This window comes from Balaenoptera ricei, chromosome 20 (assembly GCF_028023285.1).
Source record: "Balaenoptera ricei isolate mBalRic1 chromosome 20, mBalRic1.hap2, whole genome shotgun sequence".
Classification (NCBI taxonomy): Eukaryota; Metazoa; Chordata; class Mammalia; order Artiodactyla; family Balaenopteridae; genus Balaenoptera; species Balaenoptera ricei.
Genome location: NC_082658.1, coordinates 21,352,400 through 21,377,278, shown reverse-complemented (window position 1 = coordinate 21,377,278; position 24,879 = coordinate 21,352,400). Strand labels below are relative to the sequence as shown.

The following is a 24,879-nucleotide window of genomic DNA, read 5'->3' as shown; positions in this document are numbered from 1 at the left end:
TACATAAATTAAAATCTTCTAGCAGCCACATTAAAAAGTGAAACTGGTGAAATTCGTTTTAATCATATATTTAACCCAGTTTAACCAAATATCATTTCACCATGCAATCAATATAAAAAATATTAATGAGATCTTGTACATTCTTTTCTCATACCAAGTCTTTGAAATCCAGTATGAATTTTACACTTATTGCACATCTCAGTTCAGAGGAACCACATTTGCAGTACTCAGTAACCATATGTGGTTAATGGCTCCTGTATTGAACAGCACAGTTCTGGGAAATCAAAGGTAAACAAGACTCAAGTTCTCTGGTCTCTTGGGACTTAATACTTGGGAAAGACACCAGAAAGTAAACTGACAACATAACTGCAAAATTTGATAAATGTTAGGGAAAAAATGACTGACATAGAGAATGCCAGGGGTCTATTTTAGTTCAAATGGCCATGAAAGGCCTCTCCCATGAAGTGACAAGCTATAAGGGTGTAAAAGGGTTAGCTTGGGAAGAGTGAGGGGAAGAGCCTTCAAAGGTATGGGTGCAGCACAGGCAAATGCCCTGGGGAAGGAAAGTGGTTGTCCAGTTGAAGAAATTTTTTTAAAGAGCGTATTTATTTATTTATTGGCTGCACTGCCACCAGGGATTAAACCCGTGACTCCTGCAGTGGAAGCGTGGAGTATTAACTACTGGACCACCAGGGAAGTCCCAGTTGAAGAAACTGAAGGACTAGTTAGTTAGTTGGGGGTGGGAGTCGGCTGGGGAGGTTTGTTAGGAAACAATTTGGATTAAGTGCAAAGGCAGGTCATCTGATTTACATTTTATCCTGGGCACACCTCTGTGTTAAGAGCAAGGGAGGGACTTCCCTGTGGCGCAGTGGTTGGGAATCCGCCTGCCAATTCAGGAGCCACGAGCCCTGGTCCAGGAAGATCCCACATGCCACGGAGCAACAAAGCCTGTGCGCCACAACTACTGAGGCTGCGCTCTAGAGCCCATGAGCCGCAACTACAGAGCCCACGTGCCTAGAGCCCATGCTCCGCAACAAGAGAAGCCACCGCAATGAGAGGCCTGCGCACCGCAAAAAGGAGTGGCCCCTGCTCTCCGCAACTGGAGGAAGCCTGTGCGCAGCAACGAAGACCCAACGCAGCCAAAAATAAATTTATAAAAAAGAGCAAGGGAGATGGTGGGAATACACAGTTAAATGAAGTGTGACTGACTATGGCCTCTGGAATCAGAGAAACCTGCCTTCAAATCCCACCTCAGCTCCTTGCTAACTGTAATATCTTGGGAAAATTACTGAAATGCTGAGTCTCAGTTCCCTCATCTGTAAAATGGAATTTTAATTATCATTAATAAATAGTATGCAATTTTGTAGGGTTGTTATGAATATTGGAAATCACATATATGTAAAATAACTAGCACAGTGCCTGGATACAAGGCAGGCACTAAATAAACAGTAGCCATTATCAGATAAGCTACCTGTTCATGCTTAGCATGATAAGGTTACTCCTTAAACTGTATAGTTATTATCAGCCCCATTTTCAGACTCAAAGTTCTTTTCCACTTATTCAAGAACACATACAACATAGCCCATACTACCCATCTTGTGTATTAACATCTAACAGTTTTCCCCCTTTTACCCCTGCTTTCTGTTAACACTTGTCCCTAGTAACTTTTCAACTCTGATCTGGAACATAACTTCAGGAATGCTTTCTCAAATTAACTACATCCTATTTTAAGTGTGCCATTACCCTGCATTTCTTTCAGAATTAATAACTTCAGCTTGAAAACTTAATGTGTTTCTGCTTGTTGAAATATGGCTTTGTTCTCAAATAATTGTATTTTGGCTTCTTCAAGTAGGGTTGTAAGAAGACAGATGCACATTCCTTTTTTATTTCCCTTTCTCCTCCCTTATCCAAGTATTTTATGTAATGTGCACTCATTTGTTTATTTATTCAGTGAACAATTGCTGAGGGCACCACTACATTTAACAAACTATTCATTCCTGGGTGCTTATGAATCAAACATGATCACTGATGACTGGTCTTATTTTAAATTCAGGTCCACAACATTCAAATGGGTGCTCCTGGGAGTCTCAGGTGTTCCTTGGCTTGGAGACAACCATCTTCTCCCTGTGTCTCTTCACATGTCTTCCCTCTGTTCATGTCCACTTTTGTGTCCAAATTGCCCCTTTTTATAAGGACAACCAGTCATACTGGATTAATGACTTAATGACCTCATTAACTTGATCATCTGCAAAGACCCTATTTCCAAACAAGGTCCCACTCACAGGTACTGGGGGTTAGGACTTCAACATCTCCTGGGAGAACGCAATTCAACTCATAACACCTACCATTATCTGAAATCACCTTATTCATTTGTTTATATGTTTATTGTCAAATTCTCTCCTCAAGAATATAAACTATTAGAGCAGTTCACCAGTGTATCCTCCCAGACCGAGACGAGTGACTGGCACATAGCAGGTCTTCAATAAATATTTGTTGAATTGATGACAATATGTTGATTATTCACAATCCCTCAGGCACTACACATACTGATTGTCATATATTCTCCAAGCAGCAAAGCACACAGAGAGTTTACTACGTGCCGGACATTGCTCTTTGTGCTTCATATTATTAGTTCATTTAATCATCACACTACCCTATGTGACGTACACTATTATTCTTATTTTAATCTTTTCTCTTTTTTTTTCTTTTCTTGGCCATGCCGCGCAGCATGTGGGATCTTGGTTCCCCAACCAAGGATCGAACCCATGTCCCCTGAAGTGGAAGCATGGAGTCCTAACCACTGGACCACCAGGGAATTCCCTATTAATCTCATTTTACAAATATGAAAACAAGGTACAGAGTAGATGAAGAACTTGCTCAAGGTCAGGGTTGGTAAATGACAAAGACAGACTTCCAAACGCACAGTTGTCGTCTCTATAGGCCCTACCTCTCTAGAAGCCCTTTACGTCTCCACGCCTTTCTGAGATGGTGTTAGTGGCAGCCACACAGGAAGAAATGTAGGACTATGAATCGGCCACACGAGGCCTAGGTGAAAATTCTTTGAGGATGATTCCACCCATCTCCTCTAGAGGGGGTCTCATGCTGAAAGATCCAAGAGGAATAAGGGTTGTAAAGACCATCTCTAATTAGCAATACCAGGAGAAAATCAATCTAGTCCCACATATTACATGTGATGCTAATTATAGGAGGATCGTACACATTTAAAATATTAATAGGAAAGTCACTTCTGGAAGTGGGAACAACTTTCTAAGCAATATAAGTCATTAAGAAAAAAAGCAGATTTGAATTCATAAAAACATAAAACGTCTGCACATCTGGAAAACACCTTAGTTAAACAGACCATTCATACAAATTAATGAATCATACTGAGAAAAATACTAAGAACCTAATAGACAAATGAGCAAAGGACACAAACGAATTTCACAAAAGAGGAAAACCTTCACAAAAGAGTCAATATTTACAAGTAAACAATGATATATCAACTAAAATAACAAGGAAGTGCCATTTTTTGCCCTCGTTCCTCAACTATATGATAACTAATACTGGCCAAGGCATCATGAAATAGGCTCTCTCATACATTACTGGAGGTAGAATATAATTATGTGCAACCACTTTGGAAAACAATTGCTAATGTTAATCAAGAGACCTGAAATAGCCAAACTCAGTAATCCCAGTTGTGAGGTTCTATCATTAGGAAACAGTAAGCTCTTCACTGCAGCATTATTGTAATCACCAAAACTGGAAGCAATGGAAATTTCCAGCAACTAAGAAACACATTAAGGTAGCGCACTTGATGCAGTGTAATGCAGTCATGAGAATGACAATTACAAAAACCGTGTAGCAACATGGGAAAATATTTATTATGTAATGTTAAATTTTAAAAGCAGGATACAAAAACTACATATAGATTACAAACATAAATACAGCCTTGTTAAAATACATAGGGAAAAAAACATCGTAATGGAAAACATAAAAATTATAGTGTGGTGAGATTACGGGTAATTTCCTGACACTATTGCCCTAACTTCCTGTATTGTTATATTTTCTTTCTGTAAAAAGTTTAATTTTGCTGTAAATGAATTATAGGCTTGTTGTTAAAAAAAAATCTAACAGTACAAACTTGTATGCAGTAGAAGTCTCTGTCCCGTTGTTCAGTGAAGGACACTGCTTGCTGTACGTCATTTCATATAACATTTAACATGTCATGTTATATACCACATATGTTACGTTGTTTTTTGTACAAATGGAATCGTATCATGTTTACTGCCTATAACTTTTCTTATTTCAATTGATAATCATCTCTTGCCTCAATTCAGGCAAAACCTCCCAACTGGTCTCCCTGCTTCTACCCTTGCCCTCCTTCAGACCATTCTCAAAGTAGTCAGAGGAACCAAGTAAAAAGCAAGTTACTTCATTCTTTCTAATGGTTGCCTAGTATTCTGCTGAATGAACAATACCATAATTTATTTAAACAATCCTATTACTGAAGGAAATTTAGCCGTGAACTTTCTTGTACATCTATATTTGATCACTTGCGTATCTATGAGGAAAATTCCTAGAAAGAAATTTTATGAATCAAAGACTATGAACATTTAAATTTTTGAAAGACATTCCCAAATTGACCTCCAAAAAGATTATGCTAGTTTACGCATGGAGTTCCCCAACTGCTCATCAACACTCGATGTTATCAACTGGTTCAGCCTTTACAATCTCATAAATGAGAAATGCTGCCTGACTTGTTTGATTTTCACTGACTTAAGTACAAGTAAAATGAAATATCTTTTAATTTTTTTAATCAACCATTTGTTTTTCTGTGAGCTTTTTCATATTCTTTGCCCATTTCATTACTGGCCTATCGGTATTTTTATTGATTGAATAGACTTCTGTATATTAAGAAAACTTACCTTCTTTCTTATGAGCTGCAACTATTTTCCATATGTTTCTTTCATAACTTTTTTTTACAGTGTCTTTGATAGTTCAGAAAGTTTTAATTTTTGAGTAAAATTCAGTAGTTTCCTTTTCAGCTTCTGATTTTCATGTCATGCTTAGACAGACCTTCTTTACTTCAAGATTATAAAAAATATTCACTCATGCTTTCATCTAGTACCTTTAATCACTGTATTTTTGACACTGAAATTTGTGACTAACTTGGTATAAAGAGTGAAGTAGAAGATTCAGCTCACCACCATTTACATGGCTCTTTGGCCCCACCCATCACTTACTAAGTAGTTCATTTCCCCACTGATTTGAAATACTAGCTTTATCACATACTAAATCCCCCTGTACACTTGGTCTATTTTTGAACTCTATTCTGTTCCACTGATATTCCTGCACCAAGACAAAAATGGTTTAGTTTTATAATTTCATAATACGTTTCAATATCTGAAGTGTTCGGCTTTCCCTAATTATAATTGAAATTTTAAAATATAAAATGAAACAATAAAGTTTACCTCCTCACTTTCCCCTCTAAGTGTGTCTACCACTCTCTCGGGCGCCCAGCTCTCCCAACGAGAAACTTTAAAAACTAACACAGCAGTGAATAATGAAACTGGCTCCGCTCTGAAGTGACAAATCTGAAGAAAAGTCACTGCATTAGAAAACGGGAGAGTGTCCTGACTCCCTCCCAACTCGGTCCTTCCACTTCCCCTCGCAACATCAGCCCGCCGGCCGACGCCTGCCGGGATTCCCAGCTCAGCCTCCAGAGGTGGCAGCCGGTCGGAAGCGAGTGGACCAAGATTGACTCCCAGAGCAGCTGCAGCCGTCGTGACGTCACGTCCGGTCACGGCGGAAGTCCTCCGCTGGCCGATCGGGAAGTAGCTGAAGGCTGGGCGATGGCAGTCCTGGAGGCCCCGCACCCGGACAGACCCGAGGCCACAGTGCCCCCGCGGTAGGCCGGACCAGGGTGGCGGGCTCCGAGTCCCGAGATGAAGAGCGTCGGGGGCTCTTAGAAGGGATTTCAGAAGGGCCCTCACGGCCCCTATTGCAGACCCTCCCTGACTTTGAGCTGTAAACTGCCTTTGCCGGGGCTGCCCCGGAAGCAGGTCCGCCTGGTATCCTACCGCTCCTACAGGGAACGGTGCGGGCGGAGATTTTACCCCTTCACCATAATAGTTAGGCTGGTGGTAGCCCCGGGCCGGGGGTTCAAGGCCGCCGATTCTCCCTAACATCGTCTCCTTTCCACCGCCGTAGGGATGGAGGGGTCTAAGACATCCAGCAGCACCATGCAGGTGAGCTTCGTGTGTCAGCGCTGCAGCCAGCCCCTGAAACTGGACACGAGCTTCAAGATCCTGGACCGTGTCACCATCCAGGAGCTCACAGGTCAGCGAGACCCTTAGAGGGTGGTCAAGATCGTTGAAAGTGGGCAGCTTTGGAGATGAAGGTCTTAAAGACTGCACATAGCTTGCCACAGACACGCCCTGTGAGCCTCAGAAGTCGCGTCATCTCTCTGGCTTCTTGTTTTCTTATCGAGAACATAAAAGAATTTTGACACTGTGTGCTTCTGAGAGCTTTCTATAGCAAGGAAACGTCCTTAGTTTTCTGCTTCTGTTGTTTCAGAGTAAAGGAATATGTACATTTAAAAATAAACGGCAATTGTTGAGGACTTATATACCAAGTGCGTTACATGCATTACTTTTAACCCCTATGGAGTAGTACAGTTATACTCCCCTATGGAGTAGTAGTAAAATTATCATTTTATCCATGAGAAATTGAGGCTTAGAGAGGTTAAGTGACTCACCCAGTGGCCAACAGCTGATAAGTAGAGGAACAGAGTCTCAAAGTCCCAAGAAGTGAGATGAAGCTAGAAAAAAAGAAAAGACTGAATAGACAGTTAAAATAAGCTCATGGGTCTAGAGTCAACCTGCTTAGATTTAAATCCTGTCATTTACTAGCTGAATGACTTTTTGCAAGTTACTTCACCTCTCTTAACCCTGGTCTCTTGGTTTTCTTTATCTGTAAAATGTAAAACAATCTCAAGGTAGTTGTAAGGATCAAATATGACAGACCATAAATACTTAAGAATATGCTGGGGAAAAGTACTCAGTAAATACCAACTATTATTATTAATACCTGATTTTTCTTTTCTGAGGGGAATTATCTCTTTAATATATTTTAAACTTTTTATTATGAAAAATTTCAAACATACAGTCAAGAGAATAGCATAGTGAACTCCCTTGTATCCATCATCCAGCTTCAACAATTAGCTACATCCTGCCATTCTTGTTTTCTCTATACCTCCATTCACCTCCCATCTCCACTCAGTTACTTTGCTCTTTACTTCCTTTTTTTTTTTAAGGTAAATTGTCATGAATTGACAATTTTTAATTGTCAAGTTTTTTGGGTTTTGGCCACGCCGTGCAGCATGTGGGATGTTAGTACCCCAACCAGGGCTGGAACCCGCGCCCACTGCAGTGGAAGTGCGGAGTCTTAACCACTGGACCGCCAGGGAAGTCCCTAATTGTCAAGATTTATACATTACAAATCTTAGCTTTTTTTTTTTGGCTATGCCACACAGCCTGTGGGATGTGGGATCTTAGTTCCCCAACCAGGGATTGAATCTGGGCCCTTGGCAGTGAGAGCGTGGAGTCCTAACCACTGGACTGCCAGGGAATTCCCCTTAGCTGTATGTTTTTGACAAGTGTATGCACTCATGTAACTTAGATTTCCATTGTGATGTAGAAAGCTTTCATCTTCCCAGAAAGTTCTCTCATGTTCCTTCCCACTTATTCTGAGGGAAAGGGGATATTAACTTTTGTTATGGAAAACTTCAAAGTTTATGATGAACCCCCATGTACTCATCACTGATCTTCAACAATTATCCATACAAGGACTTCCCTGGTGGCGCAGTGGTTAAGAATCTGCCTGCCAATGTAGGGAACACGGGTTCGAGCCCTGGTCTGAGAAGATCCCACATGCCACGGAGCAACTAAGCCCGTGTGCCACAACTACTGAGCCTGCACTCCAGAGCCTGCGAACCACAACTGCTGAGCCCATGTGCAACAGCTACTGAAGCCCGCGTGCCTAGAGCCCGTGCTCCGCAACAAGAGAAACCACTGCAATGAGAAGCCCGCGTGCCACAGCAAAGCATAGCCCCCGCTCGCCGCAACTAGAGAAAGCCCGCATGCAGCAACGAAGACCCAACACAGCCAAAAATTAATTAATTAATTAATTAATTAATTAAAATTATCCATTCATATTTAACCATGTTTTCATCTACAGCCCCATCCATTCCCCTCCCACCCCAAATTATTTAGAAGCAAATCCCAAACATATAAATACCATAAATATTTTAGTAAGTATTTTTGAAAGGTAAGGTGTCTCTTTAAAGACATAATCATACCATTATACTGAAAAAAATTTAACAATCCCTTAATCCAACTTAATGGGTGTAAGGGAAAAAAGACAACAGATTCTTCTTTGTATAAATTGTACTTTAAGAAAAAGGTGGAGGATATTTCTGATTCTTATACTGTCGTACATGCTTCTGCTCTGAGAAGACTCTTTCTGAAAGCTTCGATATTTTCCTTGCTCTTAGCTCCATTACTTGCCACAGCCCAGGTGAAACCAGGAGAGACCCAGGAGGAAGAGGCTAACTCAGGAGAGGTATGGAAACACTGGAATGCAAGGTGGATTTCTGCAGGGTACTTGGTGCTCTTAGAGCCCCCAGATGTTTCGGATCTCTGGTTAACATGAGACATTCTGCATGATCAGGCCACTGTGGATCATTGGAGACACAGAAGTGCACCTGAGGTCACAGGGTTGCTGAATGAGGCCTCCATTCAAAAATGTGAAGAGAGGCTCTTCTTTATTTGAAGTGGAATTATAAGCCATTATAGGTGGGAGATGGGATGACCTGGATACACAGGTCATCCCAGGGCATTCCTGGTTTACCTGGTGTTGTCCTAGCTAATTATTAATATCCACTCCTCTCTAGTCTCAAAAGTATCTTGGTTTGGACATTGAATTGTGTGATTACACTAGTTAGAAAGGGTTGTCAGTGTTAGAGAATGTGTAATTTTTTTAAACGTGATAACATGAGTGATAATTTTCATTGTCAGAGATCAATGTCATAAGATTTTGATCACATATAAATTATATCAAAGTATGGAAAACACAAAGTATCTACTTTGTTCTATGCCATGGTAAACTTCATTGCAGTCTGCTCTGGCTTTTTCCTTGTGCCATGATTTAGGGCATTCTCTCCCCTACCTTGACTGGTAAATGCAAATATAATAGAGTATAACATAGTTAGGAAATGCTGTTCCCCACAAAAAATCAAATGGGACTTGGGGTTTGTCTGTACCAAGGGTCCTTTCTTAGTGCAAGTATCCAAGGATTGGCTATATAACACCCATTTCTTAAGTCTCTGTGGTTTCTCAGGTCTTGTAGTTATCAATCAAGGGTAAAGCCAAATAGTTCTGAGGCCACTGGGGAAATAGACTCCACCTCTAAGCTGTCAGGATTCTAATGCTCTCTTATTTCCTCCCCAGGAGCCATTTATTGAAACTCGCCAGGATGGTGTCTCTCGCAGATTCATCCCCCCAGCCAGGTGCCTACTACTCCTCAGCCCCCTGTTCCTTGCCAAAGGCCAGTAGAATTTTAATTAAACCCAGAATTGAGACCTGGAGCCAGGTGATGAAGATGAATCATCACCTAGCCTTTTGGCTCTTCCAGAAAAGACATATTCCCTTATACCTGGCCCATCACTTTCCAGTATTGATTGAGTTTTTCCTGTAGCCATTCACACAGTGGGAAAGGACAATATCTTTCATGATGAAGAATTGAGAAAAGTTGAGAGCGTGATTGACTAATAAAAGAGATGGGCCCTCGAAAAGTTTTAAGGTAGCAAATGTTGTTAGATGTTCAGGTTCTTAGTTATTGATGCATGTGAAGGTGGCTGGCAAGGGGTGTAATATTAAGAAATGGTCTTTCCTGATTCTCCTTACTCTTCTGCTATAGACACACACATATCAGTTTTTGATGCCCCGTCTCCCCCCTTAGTCCATCCAGGCCAACCTTCGTGCTGAGTGTCCCTGTGGAAGACTAGCATGGCCTTCCCTTGGGAGAGAGGTACCCTTGGGAGGTCAGTCGGGCTAGGAGTGGGTATGTGCCTTGAGGCCCCTCAGCCGGTGCTTGAGAGTCTCTGCCACTGGCACTGCAGTAGGTGGAGGAGGCCTCTCTGCTCCCTCATGAGGCCCGTGGGCGGGGGGCTGTCTGCAGGATGATGTCTACAGAAAGTGCCAACAGCTTTACTCTGATCGGGGAGGCATCCGACGGTGGCACCATGGAGAACCTCAGCCGAAGACTGAAGGCAAGTCTGCCTCATTCTGGTGTCAGGCAGTGGGCCTGGCTGGTAGAGGGGGTGCCTGGGCAGGTAGCATGGGGCAGGCCCTACCCTGACTCTCCCACACTTCCAGGTCACTGGGGACCTTTTCGACATCATGTCAGGCCAGACAGATGTGGATCACCCACTGTGTGAGGAATGCACAGATACTCTTTTAGACCAGCTGGACACTCAGCTCAACGTCACTGAAAATGAGTGTCAGAACTACAAGTGAGTACCTCCAGAGCCTGGGCCCGGGAATGGAGCTCTGAATCTTAGAGCTCTCACTGCTCTGGGGCTGCGTGGCCCTTACCCAGGAGCTGTGCTCCACACAGATAAAAGGAATAACAGTTTCCCTCTGATAAGCTTTCCCTGCCTGTGTCCTTGGCAGACGCTGCTTGGAAATCTTAGAGCAAATGAATGAAGATGACAGCGAACAGCTCCAGACGGAGCTAAAGGAGCTGGCATTAGAGGAGGAGAGGCTGATCCAAGAGCTGGAAGATGTGGAAAAGAACCGTCAGATAGTGGCAGAAAATCTCGAGAAGGTCCAGGCTGAGGCTGAGAGGTTGGATCAGGAGGAAGCGCAGTGAGTGATCACCCTGTTCTTCTACCTTCCTGCCCTCAAGGCTCCAGGAGCGGACATGGCTTCCAGCTGAATGTGTCTGATTAGTTTGTAAACCACAGTGAGCTGTCATTCAGCAGCATGTCTGCTCTGGATCCTGCATATTGTTTCCAGGCCCTGTTTCTAGAGGTTGGTTGGGAGGATTACGTATGAAGGGTCAGCATGATTAAGTGGCAAAAGCATTGGTTAAACAGAGAGCCGAGAACCAGGCCTGTAGTCACAGCTCTGTCCTGTAGGGACCTGGGCTCGTTTGTCTGAGTCAGCCACTGAACCCAGCATACTCCTCTGGAGAGATGAACCTGTTGGCCCACGTTCGTTCTTTTCCAGCTCAGGAATTTCAGTGGTGCTCTTGACCTGAGAGAACCCTCTGTCTAGTGGAGGAGGCAGTGTCCACAGTAACTAAGGGTGGGCAAGTGAAAGACATTGAACAAAGTTAATTTTTTCATGGGATAGTGTAACAAGTTCCATTAGAAATGATGTATACTAACCATTTAAAAGTCAATAGGGAGGGGGCTTCCCTGGTGGCGCAGTGGTTGAGAATCTGCCTGCCAATGCAGGGGACACGGGTTCGGGCCCTGGTCCGGGAAGATCCCACATGCCGCGGAGCAACTGGGCCTGTGAGCCACAACTACTGAGCCTGTGCGTCTGGAGCCTGTGCTCCGCAACGGGAAAGGCCGCAATAGTGAGAGGCCCGCACACCGCGATGAAGAGTGGCCCCACTTGCCGCAATTAGAGGAAGCCTTCGCACAGAAACGAAGACCCAACACAGCCAAAAATAAATAAATAAATAAATAATTTAAAAACTTAAAAAAAAAAAAAAAAAAAAAAAGTCAATAGGGATATAGAGGTGAAGTGATAGACGCTCAATTATGGCCAATTCAGGGAAGAAACCACCATTGACTAACTCACCTTGTTTCTGGAAAAGATCAGAAATCCAAGAGGTGTCTGGTCCTGGTTTGGGAGAGTCCTGTTTTCCTCCCCGTTTTCCATATGGGCAGCTGGAATTTGAGACATTTCTGTCCCTCCCAGGCAAAACATCTAGGGCAAGTATGTTCCTGTGAGTGGGATCTTTGCCAAATGTAAAAGATGCTGTAACTAGAAGTGACCATAATCACTAGAAAAAATCATTAAGGGGGGTGGTGGGAGAGAAATTTTAGCCCCCAAACAGCCTTTCATGGTCACCTTGGCTGTTCACAGGTATCAAAGGGAATATAGTGAATTTAAACGACAACAGCTAGAACTGGATGATGAGCTGAAGAGTGTAGAAAACCAGATGCGTTACGCCCAGATGCAGCTGGACAAGCTGAAGAAAACCAACGTCTTTAACGCAACCTTCCACATTTGGTAATGAGGGTTGGAGGGTGAGGAGCGTCTGGGAAGCACCACGTACCTGGACGTTAGCTGCTGGCTGCTACGCCAGGGTGCCCACCTCCCACGGAATAGGGGTCTGTGTCATTTTCACCCCATCTAGGTTTTCACTCCTTGTGACGGGATAGGCACAGTCAGGGGATTGGAATTCTAGAGCTTGGTGACTTCCATTCTTCCACGGAAAGGGAAAGATTGGAGCTCTCCAGCTACGTGAAAATCTGGTCATCTGCCTGGTGCTGATTTCTTGCCCCCCAGGGTCATTTGTTTATTCATTTATTTGACATTTTATCCATTTCAAATGGTATCTTTTGAGCATCTACTGTGTGGTGGCACTGTGCTAAGCACGAGGAAGGCAACAGCAAGCAATATCCATTTTGCCTGGGCGAGATGGCTTGGTAACAGGCACTTGTAATGCAGTGTGGTCATGGTGAACCCTGGGTGCTGTGAGGACACATAAGGGCACTTTACCCAATTTGAGGAGGCTGCGTGGAACGATTCCCCCAGAGGAGGTTGATGTTTAAGCTGAGATATGGAGTATAAGTCTGCAGAGGAGGGGCGTTGTTCCTGGCAGAGAGAACATCACGTGCAAAGAAACAGAGGAAAGTGGGAGTGGTAATCTCCCACTGAACTGAACGGAGCTTATTGTGACTGGAGATTGAGGGTGAAGCAGAGAACAACAGGATATGAAACTGGAGCGTTACCAATTCCTAAAGGATCTTGTAGGCCTCATTAAGGAATATGGACTTTGTCCAAAAGGCAGTGGGAGCCACTGAAGCATTTTAGTCAGGAAAGTGACATAAGTACAGTTGCATTTGTGAATGATGGCTTTACCTGTAATGTGAGAAATGACTTGGGGTAAGAGGGCAAGATTGTTGGTAAGGAAACTTGTCAGTAGGAATCTAAACAGGAGAGGGTAGAGTCGTAGCATTGAGTCTGAAGAGAAGTGGACAGATTTAAGAGGTTTAGGAGGTAGACTCAACAGAGCTTGGTGGTGTTGGGGGGAAGGGAGCTGAGAGAGAGAGCATTCAAGGATGATGCCCAGGTTTCTACTTTGGCGTCTGAGCAGCAGGGAGAAAGATGATGACTCACGTTTTAGACATGTATTTAAAGAACCAAGTAGGGCTTGGATATATGAATCTGGAGATAAGGAGAGAGATTTATGCCAGGTTTTAGGTGAGAGCAGGAAATTTCAGAATTTGCTAAGTTTTAAATTCTGTCTGTATTTTTCCCTGCCCTTCTCCTGTAGGCACAGTGGACAGTTTGGCACAATCAATAACTTCAGACTGGGTCGCCTGCCCAGTGTCCCCGTGGAATGGAATGAGATCAACGCTGCTTGGGGCCAGACAGTGTTGCTGCTTCATGCCCTGGCCAATAAGATGGGCCTGAAATTTCAGAGGTAAGAAATGTAGTCCTTTCTTGAGTGTGGTGTGTCTGTGATATAATCTGTATCTCCCACCTGGTACTCTTGTCCACTATGGCAAGAGCCCTTGCTCCCAACGAACTGGGAGTATTCTGTCCATGGAGACTGTCTGCTTCTGGTTTTCCCCTCACCACAGGCCCTTTCCAATGACTGAGCAGTCCTTGAACTGCACGACCACAGCAGTGGTCCCCAACTTCCTGTCTCCATAACCTTAGTGTTCCTAAAGCTGTTTTTCAGTTTTTGCTTGTAAATCTAAACCAGGACATACATGCATCCATAAAAGGCCCCTAGATAATTATCTAATAAATGTAGTTTGTTCGGGAAACAAAACCTTTTAAACATGGAGCCCATGGGGAGGTGAGAGAGGAGTGGAAATAATAATAGAGGTCCTCGGGTAGCTGAAGACTGAAAATCACTGGGTTATAACATCCCAGTAATCACTTTAGGAGGAGTCCTGTATCCATCTCTGTCTGCATCTCCATTTTAGGTATCGACTTGTTCCCTATGGAAACCATTCGTATCTGGAGTCTCTGACAGACAAATCTAAGGTACCCAGGAAGGTCCACTTTCACTGGAATACAGAATCCTTGTACCTCCTAACGGAATGGTTTAGTTTTGATAATGGCATTATTTAGTTTCTTTCTTAGACTGAGATATCTCATGTTGAGCCAACATCTGGTTCAATGTCCTGTCTAGTTCAGGATTAGTTCTTTGAGGCCTGTAGAGAAAATTAAATTTTTACAGTTTGTTGAGAAGGGATATGGGCAGATCAGAGGAGAATGTGTGCACCAGGATGGGGAAGGCATCACTGGGCGGTAGATGTTTAATACATTTCCACTGATGGTGAAACAGTTTCAGGTGCATTGTTATTTGCCCAAGGTTACTGTTGCCAGTGGAATACAAACATAACACGACTTGAGAGATGGATAGGATTGGGAACAATCTCCGGTAGCCTGTGTTAGGGCCACACCTATAGCCAGTTCTCTTTTCTCGGGCAGGAGCTGCCGCTGTACTGTTCTGGGGGGCTGCGGTTTTTCTGGGACAACAAGTTTGACCACGCAATGGTGGCTTTCCTGGACTGTGTGCAGCAGTTCAAAGAAGAGGTTGAGAAAGGCGAGACACGTTTTTGTCTCCCTTACAGGTCAGTATCCCCCAGTGCTGAATGAACCTAGAGCAGGACCAGCGTGAGCAGAATTGAAGGGACAGTAAGGATGGAGGCAAAACTAGTACACATAGTGGGAAAGCAGAAAATGGAGTAAGATCACATTGACACTGATGGGCAGAGACTGATCCAACACTGCAAACAGGACAGAATGTAACCACCTGGTCCCTGGAGAAAAAGAATGTTGACTTAGATGGTGTGGGGGATTTCCTTGGTGCAGAGCTCAAGCCTGCTCTCCAATTTCAGGGAGGTTTTTCCCTTACACCTTTGGAAATACACAGGAGTGCTTCCTTTGATCAAATTTTGTAGGAGCCCAGAGATGGATGGACGCCTTAGTTAAGAGAGTAAGGCTGAGCTGCTTCCATCACCCCAAAACAAAGCATTTCTTTTCTTCTGCCTCCCTTCTCTCCCCATAAGTGAGGAATGCCTAGGAAAACAGTGAGGAGTACTGTAACCGTCACTTACCCTCTGCTCCAGGCTTCTCATCTGTTTGGGGGTGTGTCTTGTCCCTGTACTCCGCAATGACAATGAGGCTCTTGTGACAGCCTTCTTGATATTGGGCTTTCAAGCAAATCCAAAATACACTACCATTCCTTGCCAAGAGTTCTTTAGTAGATAAAATGACGTGAATGGTCCCATGATCAAGTCCCTGCCCATTTGCCTGAACTGACTTAACTCGGATTTCAGTTACTAATGAGTTCTGCTGTGTTCATTTGCAGGATGGATGTGGAGAAAGGCAAGATTGAAGACACAGGAGGCAGCGGTGGCTCCTATTCCATCAAAACCCAGTTTAACTCTGAGGAACAGTGGACAAAAGCTCTCAAGTTCATGCTGACGAATCTTAAGTGGGGTCTTGCTTGGGTATCCTCACAGTTTTATAACAAATGACTTTCTTTTTTCCTTAGGGGTTTGTTTGCCTTAAAGGCTTTAAATTTTGTTTTGTTTGCAAAAAAAAAAAAAAAAAGGGTTAAATTAAATTCGGGTACTATTAAACAGCACATGTTTACAAATACCAAAAAAGAAAAAAAATCCACAAAAGCCACTTTATTTTAAAATATAACAGATACTTTCCAGAGCTACAACATGCCATGTATAGTAACTGGCCTTTGTCACAGTTTTGACTCTTAACCCCATGCCTTCCTTTCCCTTTGTCCCCGCAAAACAACTAATTTAAGTTTGCTTTTTTTTTTTTTTTTAAACTGAGTTGAATTGAGATTGATGTGTTTTCACTGGATTTTATCTCTCTCAACTTCCTGCACTTAGAATATGAAATAGAAACTTTTGTCTCCACTGAGACTACAAGATGTGTGAGATGCACAGTTGGATAACGTGAGAAAATGACATGTAAGCTTTGGTCACCATGTGAGGTGATCATGAAGCTTGAAATTTAACACTTCTCACTTGATTCTAGTACTGAATGCCTGCTCTGCTCTGTGTTAGAGATATGAAATTGTGTTTGATACTGTTTGAGACCTTATGGAGAGATTTAATTATTTGTAATAAAAGATTTACTGCAGTCTGATAACTGCCCAGAGGTGCACTGTTGGGTTTTTCTTTAACTAGAATAGAGTACTTTGTATTCTGGGAGAATTGAGTTCAAGTGCAGGTATGTGGAAAGTCTGTTGAAACATGTTTAGAGATGGGTGTTAGTTTTTTAAAAAGACTCTAATGAAAAGTAGACAGCTGTAGAGAAAGCCCTATTTGTGTAGCTCTCAGTAACAGAACAGAGATGTTTAACTTTAAGGGGAAATAAAGGCTACCTCCTTGATGCTCAGTCAAGGTCACCCAGATGGTCTCAGTTTTTGAGCCCCTGGTTAATACTAATCTCCATGTCTGATGTTCTCCCTTAATAAAATGAACAGTTAAGAGGAAAGCCATAAATATCTTGTTAAACGAAAATAAACTAATTTCACTGATATTCTAATATCTTGTCCCAGCTCTTGGACATTTTCAGTCTGGTACGACGAAAAGGACATGCTTATTCACCTTAACTCTTTCTCTAATGCAGAAAAATAAGCATCAAGTTGGAATATAAAACACAGCTCAGAAGATAACTTGGAACTCCTGTACCCTGAGTATGAAAGTAAGGAAAGGGAGAGATGAGTGCAGTGACAGAAGGCCGTTTATTTTGGGTGGATTCCGCCTGCCTCATGTGTTGGAGAAGTAGCAGCCCTCAGTGCTCCGGCCACCAGGTGGGGAGGAACAGGCCGCTGTCGACCTGGAGTGCTGGCTCCCACGCTGTGAGTCAGGATTGCATAAGAGAGTTCGGCAATGCTCTCCAAGGCAATGCCAGTGATGCTTTGCAAATGCCCCGCAACCTTCAGAAACAGAGACAGATTTCTTATTACTAAATAAACATGTGTTAGTGCACAGACACATTGCTGGGGCTGTTTTCTCAAGCCAAATGTAAATTTTTTCATTTCTCTGAGCTTACAGAGAAGATTAAATCCAGATCCCAGTGTTTGCCGATGGCCAAATTACACTAGGATACCTTTGCCCTGATAGTGTTAGCATGGAAAGTTTCTGGTAGACATTTCCCTCTGCTGGAGATAAGTTTTGTGAAATATGAGAGGGATATTTGGGTCTTGACATTTTTTCTATTTGGGAGGATACACTTATTGGACTCTAACATAGTAGCAGATTATCATAATGGGAAATGAACAAGCTGAACTTGGGCCTCCATTTCCAATTTCATAAGAGGAAAACTGGAGAACATTTTTCAGTCCCACCGTAGTTTTTTCTCTCCCAAATCCTGCTCATTCATCCTAATCCTGGGTCTTGGCACTTACCTTTTATAGCTTGTCTTCTGTTTTCCTTTAACTGAGGGGAGAATGCTTTCTATTAAATGAATTCTGACCATGCTGGTCCTGCTCATTGGTGCATACCTGGCTCCAACACTCATGGTTTTGGATGAAAGCACTTGCTGCAATGATTCCTACTGCCAACAGCATGAAGTCTTCCTTCACGGAAATAAACTTTTCCCTAAGTGATTAAAACCATATTAATTTTGGAGCTAGAATGACACTTGATCTTCCAAATCCTAGGGTTATGGGACTTCAACTATGAGTTGTTTATGTTGATCATGGAATTTTTTGGTCAAATAATAGCTAATTGATTCCCTCTTCCAACCTCCCCCAACTCAGCGGATTAAAACATGAGCCTCCTGTCGGAATGGTTTACGGACCTTTTGTTGTTCCATCTGTCTCCCTAACAAATGTAACTGTGAGGCTTTTTACCATTCTGACTTTACAGTAATCAAACACTTTTGTCCAAGTTGCAACCCTGTGACTGGCTTTTTTTCCTAAGTGGCTATAAAAGCAGTTCAGTAATCTCAAATTATAAGCAGCTATAAAAGAAGAACTAGGAATGAAAGTATGTTAATTACTAGAAGTCATTTAAATTTTAAAAGTAAAAGCCTTTAGGGCTTTGCTGATTGGGCTCAGTCATCCATCCAAACAACATACTGGATGTTAATTAGAACAAGATAACCCGTGCAGGTTATCTGCGGACTGGGTGCCTTGCTAGGTAAATTCCATTTCCCAAGTTCTTGTGGTATGTTACCGACTCCCTGTTTCTGGAAGGAGCCTACAATAAAGGAGTTGCCTTACCCTTGCAGCTGACTGGGTGTGGAGTTCTCAATTGAAGCCCTCAGCAGGCTCTCATATACAGGTTCATGGAGAAGATAGACTAGGTCAAGTAGGGTCAGGCAGGTTGCATACAGCTGTGTGGCTGGCACCAAACAGCCGTTGTATCCTAGATGGAGTATGCGCATGGTAAAGAGCATTATGTACCCTCTTCTCTGATCATAATCACAGTTGTCATGTGACACAAAGCTGTTGAGCTGCTCATGTGCTTCCTGGTTGCCGTGTTCCACTGTAAGAAACCTCTGTAGCTGGAGGTCGATTTTAAAGGACAAAGGGAGAGGTTGAAAAACCTCCAGCTACAGTATATATACAACTGGAGTGTATTTGTTTGTTCCCCTCTTATCTCACGCCTCTCTACAAAGTCAACTCTTTGATGCTACAATAAGAGTGTGCTTAATGAGGCCAAATATAAACCACGTGCGGAGACTGGCGTTCGTTTCCCTGACAAGTACTAGAGGAAACTACTTTCCTCAGTCAATGCGCGCTTCCTGCTGTTCCTCATTGGCAGGTTCTGCCCACTGCCCTCAAACCCCTAGGCACATTCTTACTGCCTTCTATGGAAGACTCCAACCCACATGCCCGACACACTTAATAAAGTACCTAAAACCTCCAAGAGCATCTCCACATATGCCAGGGGAGTAGGCAGATTGATTTGGAAGTTCAGGGACTTCAAAACATCAAGCTCTGACTCCAGCAGTTCTTCTTTAGTGTGTAGATACCCTAGAGCCTGGAGGAAATTCAGGACTGCAACGTTGCTGATTTTCTGAGCAAAGAAAACGAAAACAGAGTGAAAGAGCAGGGTGTCAGAATAGAGGTCATATATCTTGGCATAGTAAACAAAGCCCTTCACAATCCAGTCCATGCCTTTATCTCATCTTCTCTCTTGGTAATTCCCCCTTACACTCTACACTTGTCATATAGAGTTACTTGCACTCCCCAAACCCACATGCTCTCCAAGCCTCTACACATGCTCTTTCCTGTATCTGGATCTCCCTCCTCACCCCCAACACCCCCAACACCCCCACTGCTCTCCTTACCTCTTCTCCCTCTTTCCTTAGGATCCACCCATCTCCCCCACCCTCCCCTACAAGAAGTCTTTTTCTCTATTGGTTAAAGTGCACGTACCAGGGACTTGCCTGGTGGCACAGTGGTTAACAACAGGTGGAAGATAATGAATAAATATTCTGTTGTTTGTTCCCCAAAAGAAGTCATTTTCTCTAAATACACTTCCTTGACTCTCCAAGGCTGATTAGGTATATTCAGAGCCCTCTGTATTTACACTAATCAGAACACTTGCTCACATTATTTGCCTGTGTGTCTTCTCCCATTAGGTAATAAATTCTTTGAGAGCACAGACAATATTTTTACTCTTGTAGCCATGGCACCTAGTGCAGCATCTGGCCATAGAAGACAATAAATATTTGTTGAATAAATGATACTATACAGACATCACATAGTGATGTGGAAACATTTTATCCTTTATAAATGTAATAGTTTGCCTTTAATACTAATAGGTATGTTGGCAATTCAGGCACCTTAACTGTCCTTGAGTCCAAGGGGAGGAAAGGTGACCTGTATGAATGATGGCATCCGTCCAGCAATTATACTTTGGGAACAGAACTTCAGACTATTTAATAACTGCTTCTGTGTGACTCGTGTGTGTGTGTGTGTGTGTGTGTGTGTGTGTGTGTGTGTGTGTGTTTAGGAGGTATGCTTAGGAAGCATAATTACACTCCGGAATTTCTGCATGAGTAGTATCACCTAGCCTAGGAGTGGGTTTCTCAAAGCCACCTTTGTATGAACTGGTTTCTCTCTAACACTCAGGTGCCCATGCGCAACCCCAGCTCCTTACTTTGTAGTGGAAGGAAAGTTTGCTTGCCAGCTGAACACATGACACAAGACGCAGGATAAACTTGTTGAAAAGCTGCTCTTTCAGAGCCCTCCAATTCTGAGGCTCTGTCTTCTCTCTCAGCTGGATTGAGGCTTGCCTGCAGATGTTCTCTGCCTGCTTAATCATAAACCTATAAAGAAGGGAAAGGGGAAAGGAAACAATCCACACTCAAACTAAATGGAGTTTGTGCTTCAAACCATGTTACACCTCATCTTCTCCAATATCAATCGCTGGCTAAAAAATTTTACATTTGCAAGAAAAAGAGGGTGCAAACCAGGTCTCATGGTAAGGGGCAACTAGCTTTTTTTTTTTTTTAAAGGTCTGGGTACATTAGGCATTCTGAGAGGTACCCCTCACAAAGGCCTTATGCTCAGGGCTTTACCTTTCTAGGATTTCTACAGCCTGGTAGCTCACGGATTTCTCCAGACACCATTGTTCAGACAGGAGAAAAACAAACTCTGCCAAAACAGGAAAGAAGAGCTTAATTCATAAGGTGCAACCAAAACGACTCTGTGAACCCTTGGCGTTGTGTAAAAGCCATGATGGGGCCCAGGGAAGAGGGTCAGGAGGTGAGAAAGATGAGACGGAAACAACCCAAGCTGAACCTGTTTCCCTTTGTTGCCAATAGGCAAATGAGAGGCATGAAAAGGAGGCTGACTGCGTGCAAAAACAAAGGCTTACTGAGCCCCCTCAGGGCCCCTTGAGCCTTCCTATGGGTCTCAGCTGATAAAAGGCTTGGCCAGCTACACACAAACAAACCAGCTGGTCTAGTTGGCCTTTACACCATGCTGGGAACCTCCAGCTTCAAGAGAGATTCTTGGATGGATAAAAACCCTAACCCCTATATTCTGTTTTCAGTGGAATGTTGATAGGAACAGAAAGGTCCCTCCTGGAGCTTTGATATTCTTTATAACACTGTTTGTTTAGTAACCACCCACTGGAGAACTCCCATTGCTTTACAAACACAATTTACCTTACAGCTGGACACCACTTATCCACCACCAGTTTGTTGGGTAAATCTGTGGTGGCTGAGCCTCTCCCCAGGAGCAAGCTTGTTACTCTGAAGTGGCTTGTTTGGAAGCAGCATCCCCTAAATCAGGGAACATAGCCCAACTTGGGTGGGGGAAGTCATTGGGAAGGTGGGAAGGGTAAGATACCTTGGCAAGATTTTAGGCTGCCTGTGTTTCTCTTTGAAAGAACAGCCCCAGATAGAATTCTATTTAGTTAGCAATATCATTAGAGGGTGGAAACAAGGATAAACGTTAGTTCTCAAAGCTCCTGCAGAACTAGGAACTTTTAGCATTGATCAGCAAAGAATTACATATAGTCAAATTTCCATTACCATATGTCGTCAGAGAAAATCTGACTTAGAGGAAAAAAAATCTGTAGAAGTTAAGCTAGCACAAGACAGTTTAACAATCTACTTGACAGAGGTTACACATAGATACATGTACAAAACCTTATCATTACAGAGGCCAAAGCTCTGCTAACAGTGTCCAATGAAGAAGATAATTAGTTTAAGCAATTAAGCAAAGTATCCTAGAACACATAATGTGTGTTATTAGCCAGTCCTTTTATTTGCTGGAACTTAGGTTTTATTTCTTTGTTTTCGTGTGCGTGTGTGTGTGTGTGTGTGTATAGTTGTTTGGTTTTATTTTGTTTTTGACCTGAATCATCTGAGCAATTGTTTCTATTTTCCATTTTAATTTGCCGAGAAAACAGTTTGGGTTAGGTGGAATGGATGAGGGTTACACCTCTCTCCTGCTACTGGCTCCACCTCCGTACAAACATACTCAGATCTATTAACTAAAAGACCCTCCCGTTCTATTCTCTTAAGCTAGGGCTCTATCTCTCTAGCTTCCATTACTGTGAAATTTCTTGAAAGCCTAGCTTACACCTACTGCTTCCACTTCATCATTCACTCCCTAATGTTCTGCAATTTGGCTTCTATTTTTTACAACTTGCAGAAATGATTGTCTCAAAGGTCAGAAAATACATCCAAATTGTTAAATATCATGGCCCTTTGGCAATCGTCATTCCTGGTGTTCATATCTGTGAAGTATCTGAAATTGCTGACCATGAAACTCTCCTCTTGCTTCCAAAGGTCTTTAGGTTCTGTTCCTAACTCCCCAACCATTCCATTTATTTCCTTCATGACTCTTCCTCCTACTCCACTTTCCTGAACACAAAATGTCTCCCAAGGAACTGTACTGGACCCGCTTCTCTACTCTCCCTCTAGGAGCTCATCCTCTGCCACAGTTTCAACAGTATCATTATGGAGAGAACTCCCAAACCTTTATCTCTAGTTTGACCTCTCTTCTGACTTACTCTTTAAACAGCTTGCTAGAAACCTTCCTCTAGATGTCCCACAAGCACTTGAAACTCAGTAGATCTCAAATCAAAGCTATTTTCTTGGGCTTCCCTGGTGGTGCAGTGGTTGAGAATCCGCCTGCCAATGCAGGGGACACAGGTTCGGGCCCTGGTCTGGGAAGATCCCACATGCTGCGGAGCAACTGGGCCCGTGAGCCACAACTACTGAGCCTGCACGTCTGGAGCCTATGCTCCGCAACAAGAGAGGCCGCGATAGTGAGAGGCCTGCGCACCGCGGTGAAGAGTGGCCCCCACTTGCCACAACTAGAGAAAGCCCTCGCACAGAAACAAAGACCCAACACAGCCAAAAATAAATAAATAAATAAATAAATTTTAAAAAGATGACTACTATCTTAAAAACAAAACAAAACAAAAAACCCAAGCACTCTCTAATGACTAAAATTAAAAAAGCTATTTTCTTTCCCAAACAAGTCACATTTCCTCCCGTTTTATTTATTTTAATGTATGTGTGTGTTTCTCTTAATGGCACCACTATATTTCTAGGCTCAACCCTTTGGCATAGTCATCTTCACCTTCTTCACTTCTTAAAATTCATCCATTGCAGAACCCTAGATTTTACCCTGAAATGTTTTTAATCCAAACTCCCTTGTCATTCCCTCTGCCCTATCACCTAAAAAACTACTCACAAAGACTACACTGGTCTTCCTACCTCCCATCTCTCTCTACTCCAGTCCACCCTTTACATCACAGCCAAAATAATTTTTTCTAAGGCAAAGGTTATATCACTCCCATATGAAAAAAAAAAAAAGACAAAAACAAAAACCCTCAGTGCCTTCTTGTTTTCCTATTAAGTCAGGTATAAACTCCTCACTTTGGCATTCAAAGTTCCACGTGGAATGTCTCCAAACCACTTTCTGGTCTGGATTTCAACTACTCTTCCACAGGTTCTGGCCAACCTGGATGACATGGTACCCACATTCACCCAAAATGTCCCTATTTCCATAGCTTGACTCATGTTATCCCCTTTTAGTAGAACCATGGTCCTGGGAGTTCCCTGGTGGTCTAGTGGTTAGCATTTGGCGCTTTCACTGCAGAGGCCTGGGTTCAATCCCTGGGTGGGGAACTCCCACAAGCCGCCTGGCGCAGCTAAAAAAAAAAAAGAGAGAGAGAGAAAGAAACACAGTAAAAAGGAAGGAAAGAAGGAAGGAAGGACGGGAGGAAGACGGTCCGTATCCACCACCTTCACCAGCCAAAATGTTATCCTTCCTTCAGGGTCTACCTCAAATGCCACGATGCCTGGAGGACTCCTTAATTCATCCTACCCCCACCTCACTCCATCTCTCCTTTCAATCCCCATAAAAGCTTGTTTTATCTGGTATGTCACTTATCTAACCATACTTGTACCTAGTCATTTGCAGATTTGTCCTAATATCCTCCAAAGATTATACACATGGTTTGAAAGCGGGGACTAGATCTCTCGTTCATCTTTCTAACCCAGGAAGCAGGGAGAATAAGTACTCTATATGTGTTGAAATAAAGGGTAGGGTGCTGGTGAGTCTTGCTCATCACTGTACCCCCAGCGCCTGGCAAAGAGTAGGTACTAACGAAACTTATTTGAATGAATAAGGGACACTGAATCTCAAGGTCGGTGCCTCAAAGAGAGGTGGCCCAGTCTCCCATAAGCCCAGCTCCCCGGCCTGCATCCCCACCCACGATCCGGGTCTCCCTGAAGCTGCCCATCCGGCCCGCAGACTCCTGCACGGCTTGCTCATTCTGATGGGCGAAGTGGAGCAGAGCGTCTTCGATTGTCTCTGCGGCAACAGCTCCAAACTGAAAGTCACTGAGCGAGGCCAATCTTGGCCTCACAGGTCGGTCCATTTTCAGAACCTTGTTTGTTGCTCCCGACGTCTCGCTGGATCCGTCCCCCTTAGCTTCCCTTCAGAGTCTTCTGCCACACCCTGGATTCTTCGCCCCCTTCCGCGTGCTTGTCCTCCTGGCCTCAAGTCTGACGAAGACTCATTTCCCAGCACAGCCTCGATCCTTCCACAGCCTTTTCCCCGCCCCAACGGACGCGGACCCTTCAGCCAATCGGAAAGCAC

At 43.3% G+C, this 24,879-nt stretch overlaps 2 protein-coding genes across 2 annotated transcripts; one reads left to right on the top strand and one right to left on the bottom strand.

The window, feature by feature from the left end:
• Positions 1 to 5,801: 5,801 nt before the first annotated feature.
• BECN1 (beclin 1) lies at positions 5,802 to 16,439 on the top strand. The gene is made up of 12 exons (XM_059907311.1): positions 5,802 to 5,908; positions 6,211 to 6,339; positions 8,555 to 8,622; positions 9,510 to 9,568; positions 10,240 to 10,330; positions 10,437 to 10,573; positions 10,734 to 10,928; positions 12,162 to 12,308; positions 13,579 to 13,728; positions 14,240 to 14,300; positions 14,751 to 14,893; positions 15,634 to 16,439. The coding sequence occupies exons 2-12, from the start codon at positions 6,213 to 6,215 to the stop codon at positions 15,800 to 15,802; spliced, it is 1,347 nt and encodes a 448-aa protein (XP_059763294.1). The 5' UTR covers positions 5,802 to 5,908; positions 6,211 to 6,212; the 3' UTR covers positions 15,803 to 16,439.
• CNTD1 (cyclin N-terminal domain containing 1) lies at positions 15,863 to 24,815 on the bottom strand. Its single transcript, XM_059907293.1, has 7 exons — positions 24,490 to 24,815; positions 20,832 to 20,907; positions 20,411 to 20,579; positions 19,159 to 19,321; positions 18,523 to 18,667; positions 17,800 to 17,896; positions 15,863 to 17,232 (listed from the first exon to the last, which is right to left on the bottom strand). Exons 1-7 carry the CDS (start codon positions 24,656 to 24,658, stop codon positions 17,038 to 17,040), a joined length of 1,014 nt encoding a protein of 337 aa, XP_059763276.1. The 5' UTR covers positions 24,659 to 24,815; the 3' UTR covers positions 15,863 to 17,037.
• Positions 24,816 to 24,879: the final 64 nt, after the last annotated feature.